This window comes from Curcuma longa, chromosome 12 (assembly GCF_044706935.1).
Source record: "Curcuma longa cultivar G26 ecotype Majalengka, Jawa Barat chromosome 12, ITB_CL_G26_1.1, whole genome shotgun sequence".
NCBI lineage: Eukaryota > Viridiplantae > Streptophyta > Magnoliopsida > Zingiberales > Zingiberaceae > Curcuma > Curcuma longa.
In genome coordinates this window covers 8,268,223-8,286,357 of record NC_133872.1, presented here as the reverse complement: position 1 = coordinate 8,286,357, position 18,135 = coordinate 8,268,223, and the positions used below count along the sequence as shown (strand labels likewise).

The following is an 18,135-nucleotide window of genomic DNA, read 5'->3' as shown; positions in this document are numbered from 1 at the left end:
ATTACTGTTTATAAACAGGTCAAGTTAAAAATTTTAAGTTTGAATTATAATTTAGACAGATTTTTTTCATCAAGTTTAATTTTAATTTTAAATTAAAAAAATAAATTTTGTCAACCTGCAAGCCAATCCAAGTCTGCCACAAGCCAACCCACACGGGCCACAGGCCTAGGTGGGTCGATCCACCTTAATCCACCTAAAATAGATTGATAAAATTTTAATCCAAACTACCTAAATTGTTTGACAGGACGGACCAATCTAACAAACCCAATTTAAATTGACGGCTCTAGTAGTATTAAAAAATATTGAGCCTATTTATTTTGACATATTATAATAACTAGGTATGATCATACTTATTATAACATCATAGAATAAGATTTTTTTCTTCCGGGACATAGTTCAGTTGGTTACGATGGAGCAGAGTTATTAAAGTAAGTAAGAGTCGAATCTCAATAATGCCCTCCTCTGTCGTAGTCAACTGCAGCTTCTCGATTTATCTCTTCACAGATGATCGTAGAGCCGACCGTATGGGACCGTTAAGATGGCAGATTCCACCTTTACTGAAATAGAATAAGAATATTTTTAAAATAAAAAAGTTGTCCATTTGACCATTCTAAAAATAAGAGTGTCCTATTAATTTGTACCCCTATTTGGTTCCACCCTTAAGTAAATAAGAAAAAAAATTCAATTATCTAAATGACCTAAGTTCCATTTAAACTCTCTTTCACTTTTATCCTATTGCGAAGGCTTTGAATACCACAATAGAAACCATTTAAACTCTCTTTCACTTTTATTCAACTCGAGGAAGAGGATTTACTCAATGACTCAGAAGAGTTAAATGATGATTTAAGTGATCCAAAATTAGATAGGTTATTTAAAACCATTGCATGTTTAAGTAATACACTGATAGGTCCAAGGAATTTGTTAGGTCACTTTAAAAATGAAATATGTCAATCCAGCAGTTCTACACAGTCGATCCTATAATCATCTGTGATGAGGTAAATCAAAAAATTACAGTTGGCCACGATACAACTTCCCGATTTACCTCCTCACAGATGGTAGATTAGTAAAATGATTCATATTGAGTTCTAAGTATCTTGACATGATACTTGAGTCTCAACAAGTTGTCTATACGACCAACCTTGGATAAAAAGTCAAGTGCAATAGAACTTTCATAAGTTCGATTAATTAGTAGAAATGCATGTCGTTCTTCCACTAGAACTATTAAAGCTTGGTTCCCCAAGAAATTCTTGATTAACAAGGTAAGACCCAACAATTATTGGGACCAATGCACCTAGTCCATTGTTTAAATGCTAGTACAAGACATCAACCAATGGGCAAATGAATGTGGGATAGTGGATGTTTTCGACACTGGTCAACAATTAGGGTTATAAATCAATTGAACGTTCATGAATAAGTTTGATGTTCGGCTTGATAAGAGTTTGTTTATGTTCGTTCAATACATACAAAATCAATTAAAATAAACAAGCTTGAACAACTCATTAAACTAAACAAACAAGCTTGAACACATATGTGTTCAGCTCGTTAATGTTCGTGAATAACATTTGTGAATAATATTCGTAAAAAATATTTTGAACCATATTTATTAATAAAACTCTTATCAACATGCTAAATTAAAAAAAAATCAAAATGAACAAATAAATTTGTATCATCAAGTTCAATAACCAACCAAACAAGTTTAGATTGTAAAAGTTTCAAACAATCAAACAAGCTTGAATTAAGAACTCGATAACATCTAAACGAGTCAAGCTCAAGCCAAGCTTGAACCAAGCTCAAGTTCATAAAAAAGAAACCAAGTCAAGCATGAACAATCATTTAAACAACTTGGTTCATTTTAGGCTCGATTTGCTTGATTTGGTTACCTTATCAAATAAACTTGAACACTATAAAGTTTGGCTCGACTTAACTTGTTTACAGTCCTACCCTACCAGCAACCAATAAAAAATCTCCAACCTCAAGTGCAAAGATATGTGCATAGTGTTGTTTAGCAACAACAATGAGCTTAAGGTAATAAATTTAGGCAGTATTGAACCTAACTCAAACTTTACTATTAAGAAAGTTTTGTTACCTAAACATTTAAATTTAACTTATTGAGTATTAGTATACTAGGTACAAGGTACAATTCTACTTGTGTTTGGTAAAATCCACTAAAATACTAGCTATCATGTTACTAGGTAATAGAAAAGATAATGTTTAGTCCATTAATCTATTGACATAGAATCTTATCTTTGAATAATGATGTGGGTGCCATGATGTGTTGGAAGTCATACGAAGGTCAATGTTTGGGCTGATGTGGCAGGCATCAGAAGTCGCAGGGAGGTCAAGATCCTGACCAATGTGGCAGGACAAGTCAACACGAACACCATCCCACCAAAAGTGATTGCCCCTCATCTCAAATTTAGATCACTCTCTAGATACAACCGGGGTTCAGTTTTGGGCTCAGCTTGAATCCCCCAAGGCCACCCCGGTCTACATGTCTTGCTTCATCTCCATGGGCGGAGCTTACATGGGTCCAATGTGGGCAACTGCCCACACTGGGTCCGAACCAAAAAATATTAATATTAATATTATATTTTTTTTCTTAATTGCTTCATTCCTTTTCTTCTTTTTCGCCCCTTCTCATCGAACGACAACCCAACCCGTCGCTGTGACGCCAAAATCGCAGAGGAAGTGAGGAACCCCCGTGGCCTCGACGCCTCATCCCCCGTCGTGGCGTGTCGACGTCGCCTCCTCTTCGACTTCTTCTTCCTCCACTGTTGCCGCCTGTGGGCTATCCCGACTGCGTGCCGCCACACTCCACAAGACCACAAAACTCAACAAGCCAAGGTATTGTGAGGCCTCCTCGGTTGTCATTCCGAGAAGGAGCTTCCGGTGAGTTCACCAATGATCTGTTCTGTTTCTTCCTTTTCTGCCCCGATCGGGTGTTCTCTTCCTTTTTTTTATGGATGTTCATGGATATTTTTTTGCTTGCTCTATTTACTCTACCTTGTACATGGTTAGATCCCAGAGTTGTGGGTTTTGCTCGGTCTACGATTCGCTTCCAGCTTAGTTTGTTCTGTTCCGTCAGCATTTTCCTATCCGGAGAATCGAAAATTGATGGAAAAAATTTGTTGTATAGTCTAGCTATATCCCTGTGGCACGTTGAGGCCCTAATTTTAACATCTTATTGTTGGGGGTTTGCGACACTAGAGCATTACAGAGTCCCAAACCAAACCCTTAGTTGCTTAGGAAAATTAATCGTAGCACTGGATTCAAGCAAAGGGGTTATTGGGTCTGAGTAAGAGTCTTAGGTGAAAGGCAGAAGTAGATCCAAATACTTGTGTCCCAAATTTGGATCCTTTTCTACCAAGTTCTCATTGTCCTCAATTTTTGAACAAAAAAAATAAAGAAAAGAAACATATGTCCGTCATCTGATTTCCTACCCAATTAATATAAGTTGAATGGCTCTGGTTCGAGAAAGTAGATAAATAACAGTGTCAAAGGAGGACTACCTGGATGCCCATCAAATCTTCCAGCTGAAACACATCTTGAAAGTGGCAATTATCTGACATTGTCCTATTGACTTCTGACTGAACATAATCTGAAAATTCATGGCTATATGTAGGTAACCCACTAATCAATTTTTCCTATTCTGTAAAAATAAAAAGAGGGTTCGAACTCAAGCCTCTAGTTTCTAAGTGATTGAGTGATTCCCTCTTAATCTCTTTTAGCCTTCAATCTTCATTTCAACAACCTACCTAGTACAACTAGTTCGGCATCAATTCCTGATGGGAAGAAATTTTTATTATTAGATTAGTTTTGAATTAAAAATTCCAATTATAATAAAGTTCCAGTTTAGATTGATAGGAATTCAACTTCTTATATTTAAAATCATATAATTATCAAACAATTCTGAAATGATATCAATTCTTTTTTCCCCAAAGAGATTTATTATTAAAGGGGTTTAAAGTATGTTTTAAATATTAATTATTTTAATCAACTTTATATAATTAAAGATACATATATCTAGCATGCACCCAACTACTATCTGAACCATTTAATGAAGAACATAACTCTCACATCATCTCCTCAACTATGAAAAAGAGAGCTAGCTAGCTCTAAAGCACCAGAGCTCACACCATTCTCCTCATCCTTCTTCTTCTTTTTGTTCTCAATATAAACTAGCTCGATCGATCTCCATATGGTCACCAACGACAGCTTCAAATCCAAGCAGGGCCCGGCCATGGAATTTGGAGCTCATTACTCCTCACTCCTTCTTCTAATCTCCTTCTTCTTCTTCTGCATCTTCCTGTGCCCCTCCGGGGCTCGCCATGAAGCGAGGGTTGACACGGTGCTGGTGACTGGCACTGTCTATTGTGATACTTGCTTTCGGCCAACCCTCTCCAAGTCCTCTCATTTCATCTCAGGTTATATATGCAATCTTCATCCTTCTCTTCTTTCTCTACGACTCTAAATAGTTTTTTATATAAAAACAATCAAATCTTATCTCACTATATAAAATTACTTTGATTAAAACTACCACTCCAACTTGCTTTACCCTTTTTTTAAAAAAAATAATTATTCATAATTTTCTATCTAAAATACCTTTGTGTATTTTATCTTGGAGTTGTTTTGATCAAAATTGTTCTACATTTGAAGTTGTAGAATAATTTTGATCAAAATTGTACTACTTTAAAATTAATTTAGTCAAATATGTTTCAATTTAAAACTACTTTACTTTGATCAAAATAACTCCATTATTAGAGTTGCTTAATTTGTCAGAGCTGCTTTAACTAGAACAGCTTGACTTTGAATTGATTGATCAAAGCTGCTCTAAGTGATCTTTAGTTATAATATCAATTGAGAATAATTTCGAAAGTGATCATGGTATCGATGATTCTTTAACTTTGAAGTACCTACGGAGCTACGATATAATGGTAAAAAAAAATTACCTTGGGACATAATTGTTGCGATGGGATAGATTTACTGAAGTAGACAAGGATCGAATCTCGACGAAGCCGAGACAATGTCCTTCCTTGTCGTGGCTAACTACAGCTTCTCGATTTACCTCCTCACATATAGTCGTAGAATCAATTGTATGGAGCTGCTGGATGGCGGATTCCACTTTTGTTGAAATGGTAAAAAGTGACCACCTATGATTAAGTTGGTTACTGTGTGACAAACTTGCTGCAATAGACAAAGGTCGAATCTCAACTGTAATTTTTCAATTTATTTCTTGATTGATGCCCTCCCTGATCATTGAGGTAGTAATCAACTATAACTTCCTGATTTACCTCTTTACTGATAATCACTAAAGTCGATTTTTGATTTAAATATTATTATTTTAACATATGAGATGAATTTCATCTTTTGCTGCAGATGGATTGGTGGCGGTGGAATGTGGAAGTTCAGGCTCAAATAGGCCGAGCTACCGGACGGTGGTCAGGACCAACCGGCGAGGAGTGTTTCGAGCGCAGCTGCCGACCAACATCGGCGAGCGCCTCCACTCGCTGGAGTCATGCGCGGTGGAGCTCATCAAAGCCAACCAGCCCTTCTGCGCGGTGGCGTCCTCCGCCACCGTCCCCCGCCGGCTCCGACTGAAGTCCAGGCGGCACGGCGTCCACGTCTACTCCGCCGGATTCTTCAGCTTCAAGCCGCTGGACCAGCCGGAGATGTGCTCCCAGAAGCCGGTACCGTTCGGAGACCGGAAGGCGCCGGCGGATCAGCAGACCGGCACCGGCGGTAATTTCTTCCTTCCGCTTCCGCCCTTCAACTTACTGCCGCCGCTGCTGCCGAGCTCACCGCCGGCCTCCTCTGCTGTCCTTCCGCCATTTCCTCTGCTTCCACTACCTTCCACGCCGGCTAACATTATTCCTCCTCCAGCTGATACGGCGATCGCACCGCCCCGGTCGGCATGGGGCCTGCTGTTCCCTCCCGCGACGCCGCTAGTCCTGCCTTTTCCTAGGCTCCCCGGCCTTCCACCGGCGTTTCCTTCGGAGAAGCAGGCGGCATCGCCATGAACAAGTACTTAACTTGATGACTGGAATGTTGTTGCCATGCAATTAAATAAATCCGCTAATTAGTTTCTCTTACCCTGTTTACGTGGAAGGATTGAAATAAAAATTAAAAAAAGTTCTCAGTGACAGAAATTTTCTAATGTTTATTTTAAATTACTCTTTTCAAGTTTATTTATTATAAAATAATAAATAAATCCTCTAACAGTTTGTCTTCAGATTGTTTAAATATTTATTTTAAGAGAATTGATATTCTGCGCGACTCACTGTGCGACCCCGTGCGCGACACAGCCGACCCCCACTGCTTCTAGCCGCCCTCGCCGTGCCGTCCGATCACCGCCGGATCGGACCCGATCGACGCGCCACTCGCGGCGCGTCGGCCGACGTCAGATTTTGACTGGATTGTGGTCGGAATCTGACGCAATTTGGGCGGAACTTGATCGGTAGTGGCATGCGGTATTTCTGACCAAATCGCGATCGAATTCCGACCAAATCGTGATCGGAGACCGACCGAGGAAGGACCGATGTGGGACGACGATCCTTCCCCGACTGATCTCCGACCGCGATTTGATCGAAATCCGACCGTAATTTGGTCGAAAACGCCACGTGCCACTGCCAACCGCGTTCCAACCACATTGTGTCGGATTCTGACCACATTGCGTCGGATTCTGACCACAATCCGACCTGAATCCGACGCCGACCGACACGTCGACGAGTGGCGCATCGATCAAGCCCGATCTGGCGGCCGACAATGACCAAACAACGAGGCAAGGGCGATCGAAAGCGACGAGAGTCGAACAGACAGAATACTATGCATTCTCACATTTAGACGGTCAAATCTGACTCGCCATCGCGTGATGGACAATGGATCGCGAGTCACGCACAAGACAGTCAATCAAAATATCAAAATCATTATTTTAGATCCCATTAAAATTAAATAAAAATATAACATTATTAAAAAATTATAAATTAATTAATATTTTATAGATTCAATTTTAATTGAAAATTTCAATGAATTCGATTAATTAAAAAAATTAATTTATTCGATTCCTTTCATCTGACCAATTAATATGATTTTTTATAGAATTGCTAAGATCGATCAGCTTATCTTTCTCAACATCCAGTGACGAATCTTCTTTTTGTTGAATCTCCCACCAGTCGGATGGCCATACTCCAATTCAACTTCAGACTACATCAGATGGTCAAAACACCGGTCGAGCCGAACTCTGAACCGGTAAACCTCGCGGCATAGAATGATGATGTGCAGGGCTTCAAACACTGATCAAGGAATCATCTTGCAAACTGAAAGAAATTTTAATTTTGCAGACCACCCTGCATAAATTTACAAGTTGGACGTCCTTAATATCGAGTAACACACTACATTCAGAAGAAATTTAGATTCATTTAGCTCAGAACAAGTAAAAAAGTGCAACTGAACAATGAACTAAGCTTGAAAATTTAGATACAAACAGTTTATCGAGCATGTGTGACCTTAAACAGGAAGTAAAATAAATGCCAGTTTCACATTTCTACTGAGAACCCAATAATTTGTGCATTATAGACAAACTAGCAACTACATTTGAAAATGTAGTCTTTAATCTAGGAAAAAGAAACCAAAAGTGCGATCGAATGACGAAGTTGCACAAGATTCAAACAGTAGACTGACATTGAGACTTTTAAAGTAATAAACCGAACGACAACATAGGAAGAAAGAGCGTTAGGTAAGATGTAATTGGGCTAGAAATACCTAGGAGGTTGCTCTGCGAATGGTGCACCACCAGAAGGCCTCGGATGCATACCGTACTGAGGCGTCTGCTGTGGAGCTTGAAGGTAACCACCAGATGAAGCGGGGGGAGCACCTGACGTTTGGTACGGAGCGCCAGCAGCCGGAGCAAATGATTGGCCGGGGAATGTCCTTGAAGCCGACGCATAGTTGGCTTTGCTTGGATCCCAAGTAGGCATTTGCCCATTAGGAATCGGTGGTTGCATGGCAACACCCGGTGCGAGTGGATTGCTCATCAAACTACTGGAAGCATTAGGAGCATGAGATGTTGCGAGTAACCCTGCATCAGGAATGGTGTAATCCCTGCTCTTGTCACTGTATGCCTGGTGAAATGTACACACATGGACAGAGAAACAGTTTACTAAAACCGGAAAATAAGAAAGGAAACTGAGAAGAAAGATGGTGATTAAACAATGTTGGCTGACATAGAGGTCAATGTGTATGTAATTTATAAAGGTAGAGATGCATCCTCTAGCTTTATTCCAAGACTTTCTAAAATGAAAGATATGTGTTTAACTAAAATTCTGCATCTTGCTTATTATAAAAGAATGAAGAGAGAACCGACTGTTTCTCGGCAATCATTACTCCTCCATAACAAAAGAAATTACATTTGTACCTTTACATTGAGATCAGTATGACGAGAGTATGACAGATGAAGCTTACAGTAGCCACCATCATATATGCAGTGTCCCTCCAGAGCCTCTTTGGCAACTGTTGCAGTAGTCACGTCTGGTGGGAAAATAGGAAATGGTAATAATCATGCCAACAGAAAAGCTCAATCTTGGAAGAGAGAAGCAGCAACGTGTTTTACTCTTCAATTATGATTATACAGAAATAAAAGCCTTTACGAGAAAAAATTAAGTCCTCCTTTCATTTTTTTTTTCAAAAAAATAAAAATAAAGTAATCCTTCAACTAGATTAAGTTCAGCAGATTGGCTGACACTGAAGCAAACATACTTGATGACTCTATCAAAGGTTTAAAATCTTGAGCATCATATCAGAGTTTCAATTTCTAATTGGAACGATACAATTTTAGTACCGTATCGCAGCACTATGCCAGTAAAATTTTGAGACTTATTTGCTTATAAACATAAATTTATACAAAAAATTAATATCAAGTATCTATACATGTGTTAATTAGTATAACTATATGTTAATATATATATTAATATAACCATATGTTGTTAATTAATGTAAATATATGGCATAAATATTATTTAATTAATATATATAAGTTAGATTATGTAAATATATATTATTTAATACCTATATATAATATGTTAATATATATAGTTAGTATGTATCAATTAATATATAGATGTTATATACTTATTTGATTCACAGAATACCTAATTGGGAAGAAGTCGCAATGTTGAATTTGCCACGCTAGAGATGTCGAATGCAACCCACCATGTGACACAAGTCGCAATCATGGCTCAACGACTTCATCACATGACGCATAGCGACCATGACTCTATACTGCTGCCCTCTACCCAACTATCACATCTCTACTCACCTTCCTTTGCAGCTTCGCCTCCCTCGGCTAGTATATCTTCTCATATACCCCCCTCTTGCATTCCAACCCATATCAACGATCCTATTACATCACTCTTTACCCCTTACACATAATTGTGCAGAAACTCCACAGCACAACCAAATCTATTATTCTCTTGGCCCATCTATGCTTTGGAAGTGTTGTTGATGTTACCCAAGAGGATGATGTGTTTAATAAACCTTTTGTCGAGAATTATGATAGAAGTGCAAAACTTGTACGCTAAAAATATTTTTGATTGAAATGTTAACCTAGATAATGTGTCAAGACAAAAATAATATAAACAAGCGTTGATTGGAATGCACATTAAGGATATAATTTGATGTAGTACTATATATATATATATATATATATATATATATATATATATATTCTACCTCATGTAATATGGTATCAGAGCATTAGAGATTTAAAATTAGGATTCCATCCTCGCCGCTACTACCCTCTTGTTTTCCACCTGTCAGCGTAGAACAAAGCCGACCACTGCCGCCTCTTCTTCCTTTGTCCGTAGACATATCCTACGAACCCCTTCGCGTTTGCCTCAGATGCTTATGCACCAAAACGAGCTTACGGCCCTATGCTCATCTCGCCACCCATCAGCCATTACGTCTTGTCTTTGGATTTTTCTCTTATTTGACTTCCTTTGGGATAAAATCTTATGACTGAGAATAAGTTTTTTATCATGATGGATGTGGTGCTTGTGATGTCTAAAATTACAGACCATAAGCTGAATAGTTTGAACAATTTGGATTGCAGTAAGAATGTTCTTCTTCATCGAGGAAGTATTGATAAAGATGGTCATTTGACTAATGATCCTCCTAAAAATGATTCAAAGCAGAGATGGCTTAAAGAGGATGATCGTTTATTTCTTTAGATTCCGAATTGTATTGATAGTGAGATAATTGGTTTGATCAATCATTGTGAAGTTGTTTAAGAACTAATGGATTATTTGAAATTTTTATATTCTGGAAAAGGAAATCTCTCTCGTATGTATGAGGTTTGCAAAGTCTTTTACCGTGTGGAAAAACAAGATCAGCCTTTAATCAATTATTTTATGGTGTTCAAGAAGACATATGAGAAGCTTAATATGCTGCTGCCCTTTAGCCTTGATATGAAAGTTCAACAACGCCAACGAGAGCAGATGGATATCATAAGCTTCTTGACTGATCTATCTCTTGATTTTGAATCTGCTAAATCACAAGTTCTCTCTGACCCTGAGATTTCCACTTTATAAGATGTATTTAGCTGCATTATCCGTACAGAAAATACTACACTGTTCTGCTTAGTGTTGTTTTGGTAAGTTGCAATATTAATTATGTGCTTGGAAGATCAACTAGTCACAATGGAAACAAAGGAAGAGGCTCACGAGGACTCTGTTTCAACTCATACAAAGACTTTCAAAGATGACAAACTCGTCCTAAGCAACAAAACCAAGAGTTTGCTCAAGAAGCTTTGTCCACAGTATAGTAAGGTATCTTCATTAGATTGTGAGTCGTGTCAGTTTGCAAAACATTACCTTCTTAGTTCGAACCCTAGAGTAAATAAACGTGTTAGTATTCCTTTTGAATTAGTCCATTCTAATATTTAGGATCCTTATCCTATTTTATTTAAACATGGATTTAGATATTTTGTTAGAAAAGAAGATCAAAGAAGATTTGATTAGCAAAAATAAAATAAGATGAAATTTGTTTAAATATAAATGATAACAATAGGGGATAGAACTCAATGACGTAGAAGGATCCATATAGCCAACCCCACCTATAAATGATGACAATAGGAGATAGAACTCATTGACGTAGAATGATACATATAATCGCCTCACCTAGTGAGATAAGGCTTGGTTGTTGTTGTTATGGTTGAATCCAATAAAGTGAAAGGCTTATGAGACATGAGACGAAATAAAATTCTAACCAGTGAAGTAAATTGTATTTTTACAAGATTAGCAACTATTTAGTTATTTAATTAAAATGTTATTTCACTATTCTCTAGCTATGTTCTTAGACCCGTTGCTTGCCTACCCATAGTCGCCTTGGCCCACACAACCATCACCTGCATTAGCTCACCGCTCATCGCGTTGCTGACTGCATGCAACACTCGTTAGGCCTATCCACCTATCACACATAGCATCCATCGCACATTGTGTCCTTTCTCTAGTAATTTCTTCCTCCTCTACCTTGATCTTTCTTCTTTACTTCTCTTCCTCTATCTCAACTTCTATGTCATGTAACGGCTAAGCGTTTAGTTGACAGGCGGAACAAAAAATTCCACATGTACAGACCGACATAGCTTGATACTTCAAACCTTGTACTATTGTTGTATCTAGGTTTTGTACATAATAGAAGGGTGGTTTTGCCAAATTTTATTTTGAAAACCTAGAGGATATTTTATTTAAAGATAAAAATTTGTCACATAGCCAAAGGAGATTCTCGCTTTATGAGGGAATCAACCTTGGAGTGTGACTATGGACTATGTTGGATGCAGCTAAAGCAAAATTTGATTTTTTTTTTTCCCACCCAACAATGAACAAGGTTCACTATTGAGGAGGTCGAAAGCTCTACAAGCAAGATTCATAGATCACAAGAGCATTCCGTTGCATATGCCACAAAGATTTGAAATATTGAAAGCAAACATGACAAAATGATTTTCTAATTAAATAATATAATTCAGCTGGACAGTCATACCTGGATACTGAATCAAAGCTTGAGTTCCTCCGTTCTTCTCAAATATTGCAATTTTCTGGAATGTACCAAAAGCTGCAAACACCTGAGGAAAAAAGATGTAACTCTTCTCACTACACACATGACAGAGGGAGAGTTGAAATATCTCACTGTGTGAAGAACATCAACGGTCACAGCATATTGCATGTTCTCAATGGACGCAAGAAGCACATTGCTCTCAGGTTCCTTAACTTTCCCATCAGGTCCAAGGACAGGCTGAAGAGAAATAAACAGTAGCCATTATAATGATCAGAAAAATAAAGTAGCACTTCTGCAATATGGCTACTAACCTGCATGGTACCCTCAATTGCCGAAGGATTTACAGGAAGGTAAGGATTAGTGTAATCCCTACAGGAGATTGTTTGGCATCAGATCAAATTTTTACATTTCTAATCCATTAAATCTGACATTAAGACTATAAAGGTCTCTAAGTATTAAAATCAACCATATAACAAGATAGACGTCAGTAAGAGCTATGTAAGATCACAGAATAAACACACACACAAGCAATAGGTTCCAACTATTTGAGGTAGGGTGCAGAATCTTATTCAGTTATAAGCCACAATATTAGTTCATGTACCATCCAAAGACACAATCTAAAGAAAAATTATGAAATAGCTAGAAAAAGCATAAAACTCAACTATACAGAAGTAAGAAAATTGCAAATGTTGTGATCTATAGCAGGCAATAAACTTCAATTGGATAACACTACCAAAGAAACATAAAAAGCAAACATAGTCGACCATAGCAGCTAAAAAAACAGTAGTAATACTTCAAAGGTGTAAGCATGATGAGTGCCCCATAACATTAACAACTGAGAAGGGAGACACCAAATTAAATGAAAAACTAAATTGACCTTTAATGCTTTAGCAGAATCTGGACTTCTACAAAATTGATGCCTACTTCATTTTTGTAAATTGCAAAAAATTTCAGATTGATTCCACATATTTTGTTCAACATAACACAATAACCAGAATGTTAACTTTACGTGAGCTACTAAGATATATAAATTTAGGTCAGAAAGTCTTGCTCTAATTTCTGTAGGCACATACTTTAGTTGCTTCATAATTCATATACTCTCTGATCTAATTAGGCATATACTTGAGTTACTTCTATTGAATATATGCTAATAGAGATAGAAGCGATGGTCATCTAAGAAACATTTCATATAGAAAAAATTAAGTCCACTATCACAGTTGACATTGATAGTTCTACTAAATATAAATAACCTTGTAGATTATGGTTCTTTAGATGAATAGAATAAATATTTCCTTCCATTTAAAAAACAAGGAAAAAACCTCGCAATCTATTGAGACTAAATCGAATTGGAGAACATGTTCTTTGTAAACCACATGTTTTCATGATGAAGACCAAGAAGCGAAATATGTTACATAGACAATGTAAAAAAAAAAAATCCAAAACTGGCATGCTAGTAGGTAGTATAACCTTCTGAGAGCAGATGACTGTACCCAGTAGGAATACATTAAAAGCAATCAGAGACATGGCGCAGCCACCATCCTATTTTGTGAATATCTTGACATGATCAATCGTAGTGTGCATATAGGGGTGTCAATTTGGGTGGGTCGGGTAAGTCGGGTGGATTCGGATCAGATTGAAGCAAGGGTATTATAAAAAATTCCCAACCCGAACCCAAACTCAAAATCAATCTGAAAACTATAAACCCGAACCCAAACTCAAAATCAACACTATAAACCTGAACCCAAACCCGGATAACCTGACCAACCCGAATAACCCAATTTGATTTAACAAAATAATTAAATAAAAATTCAAAATACATAATAATAATATTTTAATTTAAACACATAATAACAAACCTCGTCTAAATTATATGATAATTATATTTCATGGGTTTACATATTTAAATTAAGAATTTAATTGTCTAAACTATACTGTAAAATCCTAATTCGAGTCAACCTCAACCCGAAAAAATTTTCTGGGTCAATTTCGAATCCAACCCGATTTGATTTGAACCCTAAAACCCTTAACCCTAACCCGATATTTTTCGGGTCGACTTGGATCGGGGTTGGCAGGTCGGATTCATTTTTGACACCCCTATGTGCATAAAGATCAAAAGGATGCTCCATTGTTCTTAAATACATCCAATGCATACAAAAAAAACTCATTGGTTAAAATCCCTGCAGTTTTATATCGGTTGTCAAGGATCTAGAAAATTGACTTTTATCATCACTAATTTAGACAGACTGCAGCATTTGCTAATGGTTTAATAGGTCGGAGAAATGATTGTCAAACAAACAATATAAATAGACATAGAAATTAATAGTGAATTCTATAAAGGTTCCATGGATTTAGAGACCTGCTACGATGGGACTGGAATTTGATATTCAAATCTGTATGAGCAGAAAAAGTGATTCGCAAGTGGCATGTTTCAACATGCTCCGGAAGCAAGTACCTAAAACACATACAAACAATTATTTAGCTACAAAGCAAGTACAGGTTATTAATACATAGTTCAAGTGGGAAATAGTTATTGGACCTTGGGATACTTCTTCCATCCAAGGCATTTCTAGCTTCTGCAGCAGTTGCTGCATCAGTGTATTGAATCAATGCCTATAAATTCAGAAAATGAGACCAAGTAGAGTAGAAGTACAAAAGTTAAAACTGAGAAGATTACAAATACAAATAAACAAACCTGGAAACCAGCAGTCTTTTCAAAAGTAGCAATTTTGTGGACAAATCCAAAAGCAGAAAATACCTAACCAAGAGAGAGAAAAATATCAATTATTAATGATTTAGATGAATGATATAGCTGTCTAATTTGAAAGTGCAAAAGTGCAGAAGGGCACCTGGAAGAGCATGGTAATCATCACAACTCCAGTAGCAAAATATACGAGCAATATTTTTTATTTAATAAGTTGAAAATTATGCATAGGCCACAATTCTCAACTACTTCCAACAATAAAATCAAATGTGAAAAGACAATGAAAAGAAAAGAACAAGGACACATGTACAACTAACCTTTTTAAACAATAATTAACCAAAATACAGCACTTGCAGAAGATTTACATATCAGTCAAAACATGATGCACCATGCATCTCAACTAACAGGAAAAAAAATCCTAATGAATTAAAATCATAGACATGGAAATTTAAAGTCCACAAGAACATCACACACAAATTGAATATGACTTGCAACTTAAGGATGATAGGAAAAGAAAAACATAGTGATCCACATTTATTCAGCAGTACAAGAAAGCAAAAGCAACCTGGTATGTCTCCAAAAGATGTTGATAATATGTTATAAACTTAACATGTTCAATGTTTGTCACTGACAATCAAGGGCAAAACCTATGTAATTTTATATACAAAGGCTAAAGAAATGCATTTCATTTCTTGACTTGAACACAATTCAGATTTATAAAAATGCTTAAAGCGTATTATTGTATTGCATCTGAAATGCAATTGAAAGATTATATATAAGATGGTGATATTTTCACAGAACTCACCAAATGAATAACATCTATGCTGACATCACCAGCTTCCACACCCTCTATTGTAACAAGTAAGACGTTTCCAGCAACCTCTCCAGAAGTCTTGTTGTTCACAATCTCTTGCCTGTTTGAATATTGGATATAAACAGTTTTGCCACGAACTTGTGCAGGTTCGGAGGAAGAGGCATAATATGAGATCATTGAGATTGCTTGATTAAGGTCTACCTGAAATGAAAGGTAAGTGACACGGTCGGACAATTGTCTCTAAAACATATGCAATCTTCCAAAAACTATTTGAAAAATAACAAGCATGACTTGAAGGAAATTAGAATGTATTTAACATCAAAGGCACTTGTGTAGAAACTAAATAAAGAAAAGAAAACAATAACAAGGAAAAACTTAATACACATATTGCCATAACTACTCAAGGAAAGAAGCATAATGACCAAAAGAACAATGCCCAAACTAGGCATTGTATTTGCCTCATGTAGGCCATTAGTGTCACCACAAGACTCTTATGACTATTCATGAATAACCAATGTTTGCATCATTAGTGTTGGGGTCATGGTTTGAAATATCATTTTGTATTGCATCAGGTGAATACAACGCTTCATTTAGGATCGCATTGAGGAGGAGACTAGGGCAAATGTCTAAGTATCTTTCCTCTTCCTTTTATTCTTTTTCCTCTTCTTTTCAAATCAACCTTGTTCTACTTGATCACTCAATGTCACTCGTTACATCTCACTCTCATGCTCATTGCAGAATTTCAACTATGTATGCTCATTGTCTATGTGATCCGATCAGCATGCCCTATACACTTTTTTAGACATCATGTAATTGCTCTCTCTCATTTACTGGATTTTTCCAGAACTGAAGGAGGTATTACTATATAACATCCGGATGTAACTTCATAATTTCTTAAGTTGATTCTGTGAAATAACAGCGTAATTGATTATGTCACTCATGATCCATGATCTATATGGTCCATCATGCAAGCAAAAGGCCGAACCAGTACTAGTACCAGAATTAATCATTAATTTTCTCAGCATCTACTATCCATAGTCTACGAATAAAACTAAGAAAATAGGGTGCATATGCGCCATTAAGGTGCAAAGTGAAAACAAAAAATTAGCTTGCACTTTCATAATGAAAAAACTTTGCATATGAGAGCAACTAAACATAATAAAAGTAGTCTTTTTCATTTTAGAAAGTGAGTTACATATGTTAGAACAAGTTGTAAAATTGATGCATTACTATATGAAGTAAATCCTGATGTCTAAGACTTGGCAAGCTTATAAATAGGGATAAAATGTGTCCCCATGAATATCTCTTGGAAAAAATAAAAACCTATCAATTCCAAAATGGATTGTCATGGAGATGGCAGCAAGTTATCCTCCCATTTCCTCAAACATTAACACTTCATTTGTCCCCTTCATACCCATGTGTCAGTTACCAACTCTAACATTAACACTCTGAGTTGGCACTCAACGCCCCTACAAATCATGTGTTAAATTTTTTAGAAATAAACAGGTCAGACACTTGGATCACACGAGTGGCATAGCTTGCAGTCATGTTCAAAATTGAGTAAAAGAGAAACTAAACCGCCAAGTTAAGTGCCACTAAGCAATCTGAAGAATGACAATTCCCATGGCCTGTGCTTCAAGCAGTACCTTTAGATTCCTAAAATATCTATACTTACAAGACGCAGTCAAGCTCAGCATAGCCGACAAAGTGGCATGCACTTGGCCCTAGGACCTCATTAATTACCTTGTATTAGACAATCACCAAGTCCATTCTCTTGAGAAACACATGCACCAATTTTTAATGTATGATATTCACAAAGCTTACGGACAGAACAATAAATAAAATCGACAAAATTAGCTCGAGGTGCTTACGAACTCAACAAAAGCCTGGTTGCGATTCGCCCCGACGTTGCATTTGGTGTTTACGATCTTGCCGAAAGGCTTGCATAGCTCGATGAGCTCCTCTTCCGCGCACTCCCATGGCAGGTTGCGCAGGTGAAGCACCTTCGATGGCGTCTGCGTGTAGCGAAACTGCGGCTGCCCCGAGGAGGAAGACATATTCGATGATCGGACCAGCCGGAAGCGATTTCCGATCTGGGAGACGACGAGGCGGGCGAAATCGGAGGCGAGGTGGAGGTGCGGCGGTGGATTTCGCGTGCGTTAGGGCAGGAATGCGGTTTAGGGATCGGGCGGCGTCGAGGCGTCGATTTGGAGCGGGGGCTTTTATTGGCAGGGGGCAGACGTGGTTTTGTTTGGATCAGGCTCGGTGAATTTCAAATTGGACCGGTTTGACTTAAAAGTGAGGATTTTCGCTTTTTTTTTTTCCACTAACTACTTTTCTTCTAACAAATGATAAAATAAATCGGTCCCACGATCATATATAAGAAGATAAATCAAGAAATTGCCCCACGACCATATATAAGAAGGTAAATCAAGAAACTGTGATAGGCCAATCCAGATGCCCCACGACCATATATAAGGAGGTAATTCAAGAAACTGCAGTTGATCACAACTCAGTTATGTCCCTCTTCTACAAATTTGATATGTCGTAACCAACTCAGTTATGTCCCGGGAGCTTC

The 18,135-nt window shown here is 37.4% G+C and overlaps 2 protein-coding genes across 3 annotated transcripts; one reads left to right on the top strand and one right to left on the bottom strand.

The window, feature by feature from the left end:
- The first annotated feature begins 4,240 nt into the window (after window positions 1-4,240).
- Window positions 4,241-6,017, top strand: LOC141842654 (uncharacterized). The gene is made up of 2 exons (XM_074730697.1): window positions 4,241-4,424; window positions 5,377-6,017. The coding sequence occupies exons 1-2, from the start codon at window positions 4,241-4,243 to the stop codon at window positions 6,015-6,017; spliced, it is 825 nt and encodes a 274-aa protein (XP_074586798.1).
- A 1,498-nt stretch (window positions 6,018-7,515) lies between these two features.
- Window positions 7,516-17,761, bottom strand: LOC141843054 (polypyrimidine tract-binding protein homolog 1-like). Of its 2 annotated transcripts, none has more exons than XM_074731072.1 (10): window positions 17,429-17,761; window positions 15,549-15,758; window positions 14,735-14,797; window positions 14,579-14,652; window positions 14,399-14,494; window positions 12,354-12,411; window positions 12,175-12,279; window positions 12,028-12,109; window positions 8,411-8,523; window positions 7,516-8,117 (listed from the first exon to the last, which is right to left on the bottom strand). In XM_074731072.1, exons 1-10 carry the CDS (start codon window positions 17,612-17,614, stop codon window positions 7,749-7,751), a joined length of 1,356 nt encoding a protein of 451 aa, XP_074587173.1. In that variant the 5' UTR covers window positions 17,615-17,761; the 3' UTR covers window positions 7,516-7,748. The 2 variants fall into 2 exon arrangements, with proteins under 2 accessions (XP_074587173.1, XP_074587174.1); XM_074731073.1 differs by having other exon boundaries at window positions 7,967-8,117; window positions 8,458-8,523.
- Between the last annotated feature and the right edge of the window lie 374 nt (window positions 17,762-18,135).

Excerpts from the sequence above, each read along its gene's own strand:
- LOC141842654 (XM_074730697.1), top strand. The coding sequence starts at position 4,241 with ATGGAATTTGGAGCTCATTACTCCTCACTCCTTCTTCTAATCTCCTTC. Across the intron at positions 4,425-5,376 it reads GTCCTCTCATTTCATCTCAG|ATGGATTGGTGGCGGTGGAA; the intron begins GTTATATATGCA and ends CTTTTGCTGCAG.
- LOC141843054 (XM_074731072.1), bottom strand. The coding sequence starts at position 17,614 with ATGTCTTCCTCCTCGGGGCAGCCGCAGTTTCGCTACACGCAGACGCCA. Across the intron at positions 15,759-17,428 it reads ACCAGGCTTTTGTTGAGTTC|GTAGACCTTAATCAAGCAAT; the intron begins GTAAGCACCTCG and ends CTTTCATTTCAG. Across the intron at positions 14,798-15,548 it reads GCATAGATGTTATTCATTTG|GTATTTTCTGCTTTTGGATT; the intron begins GTGAGTTCTGTG and ends TCTCTTGGTTAG.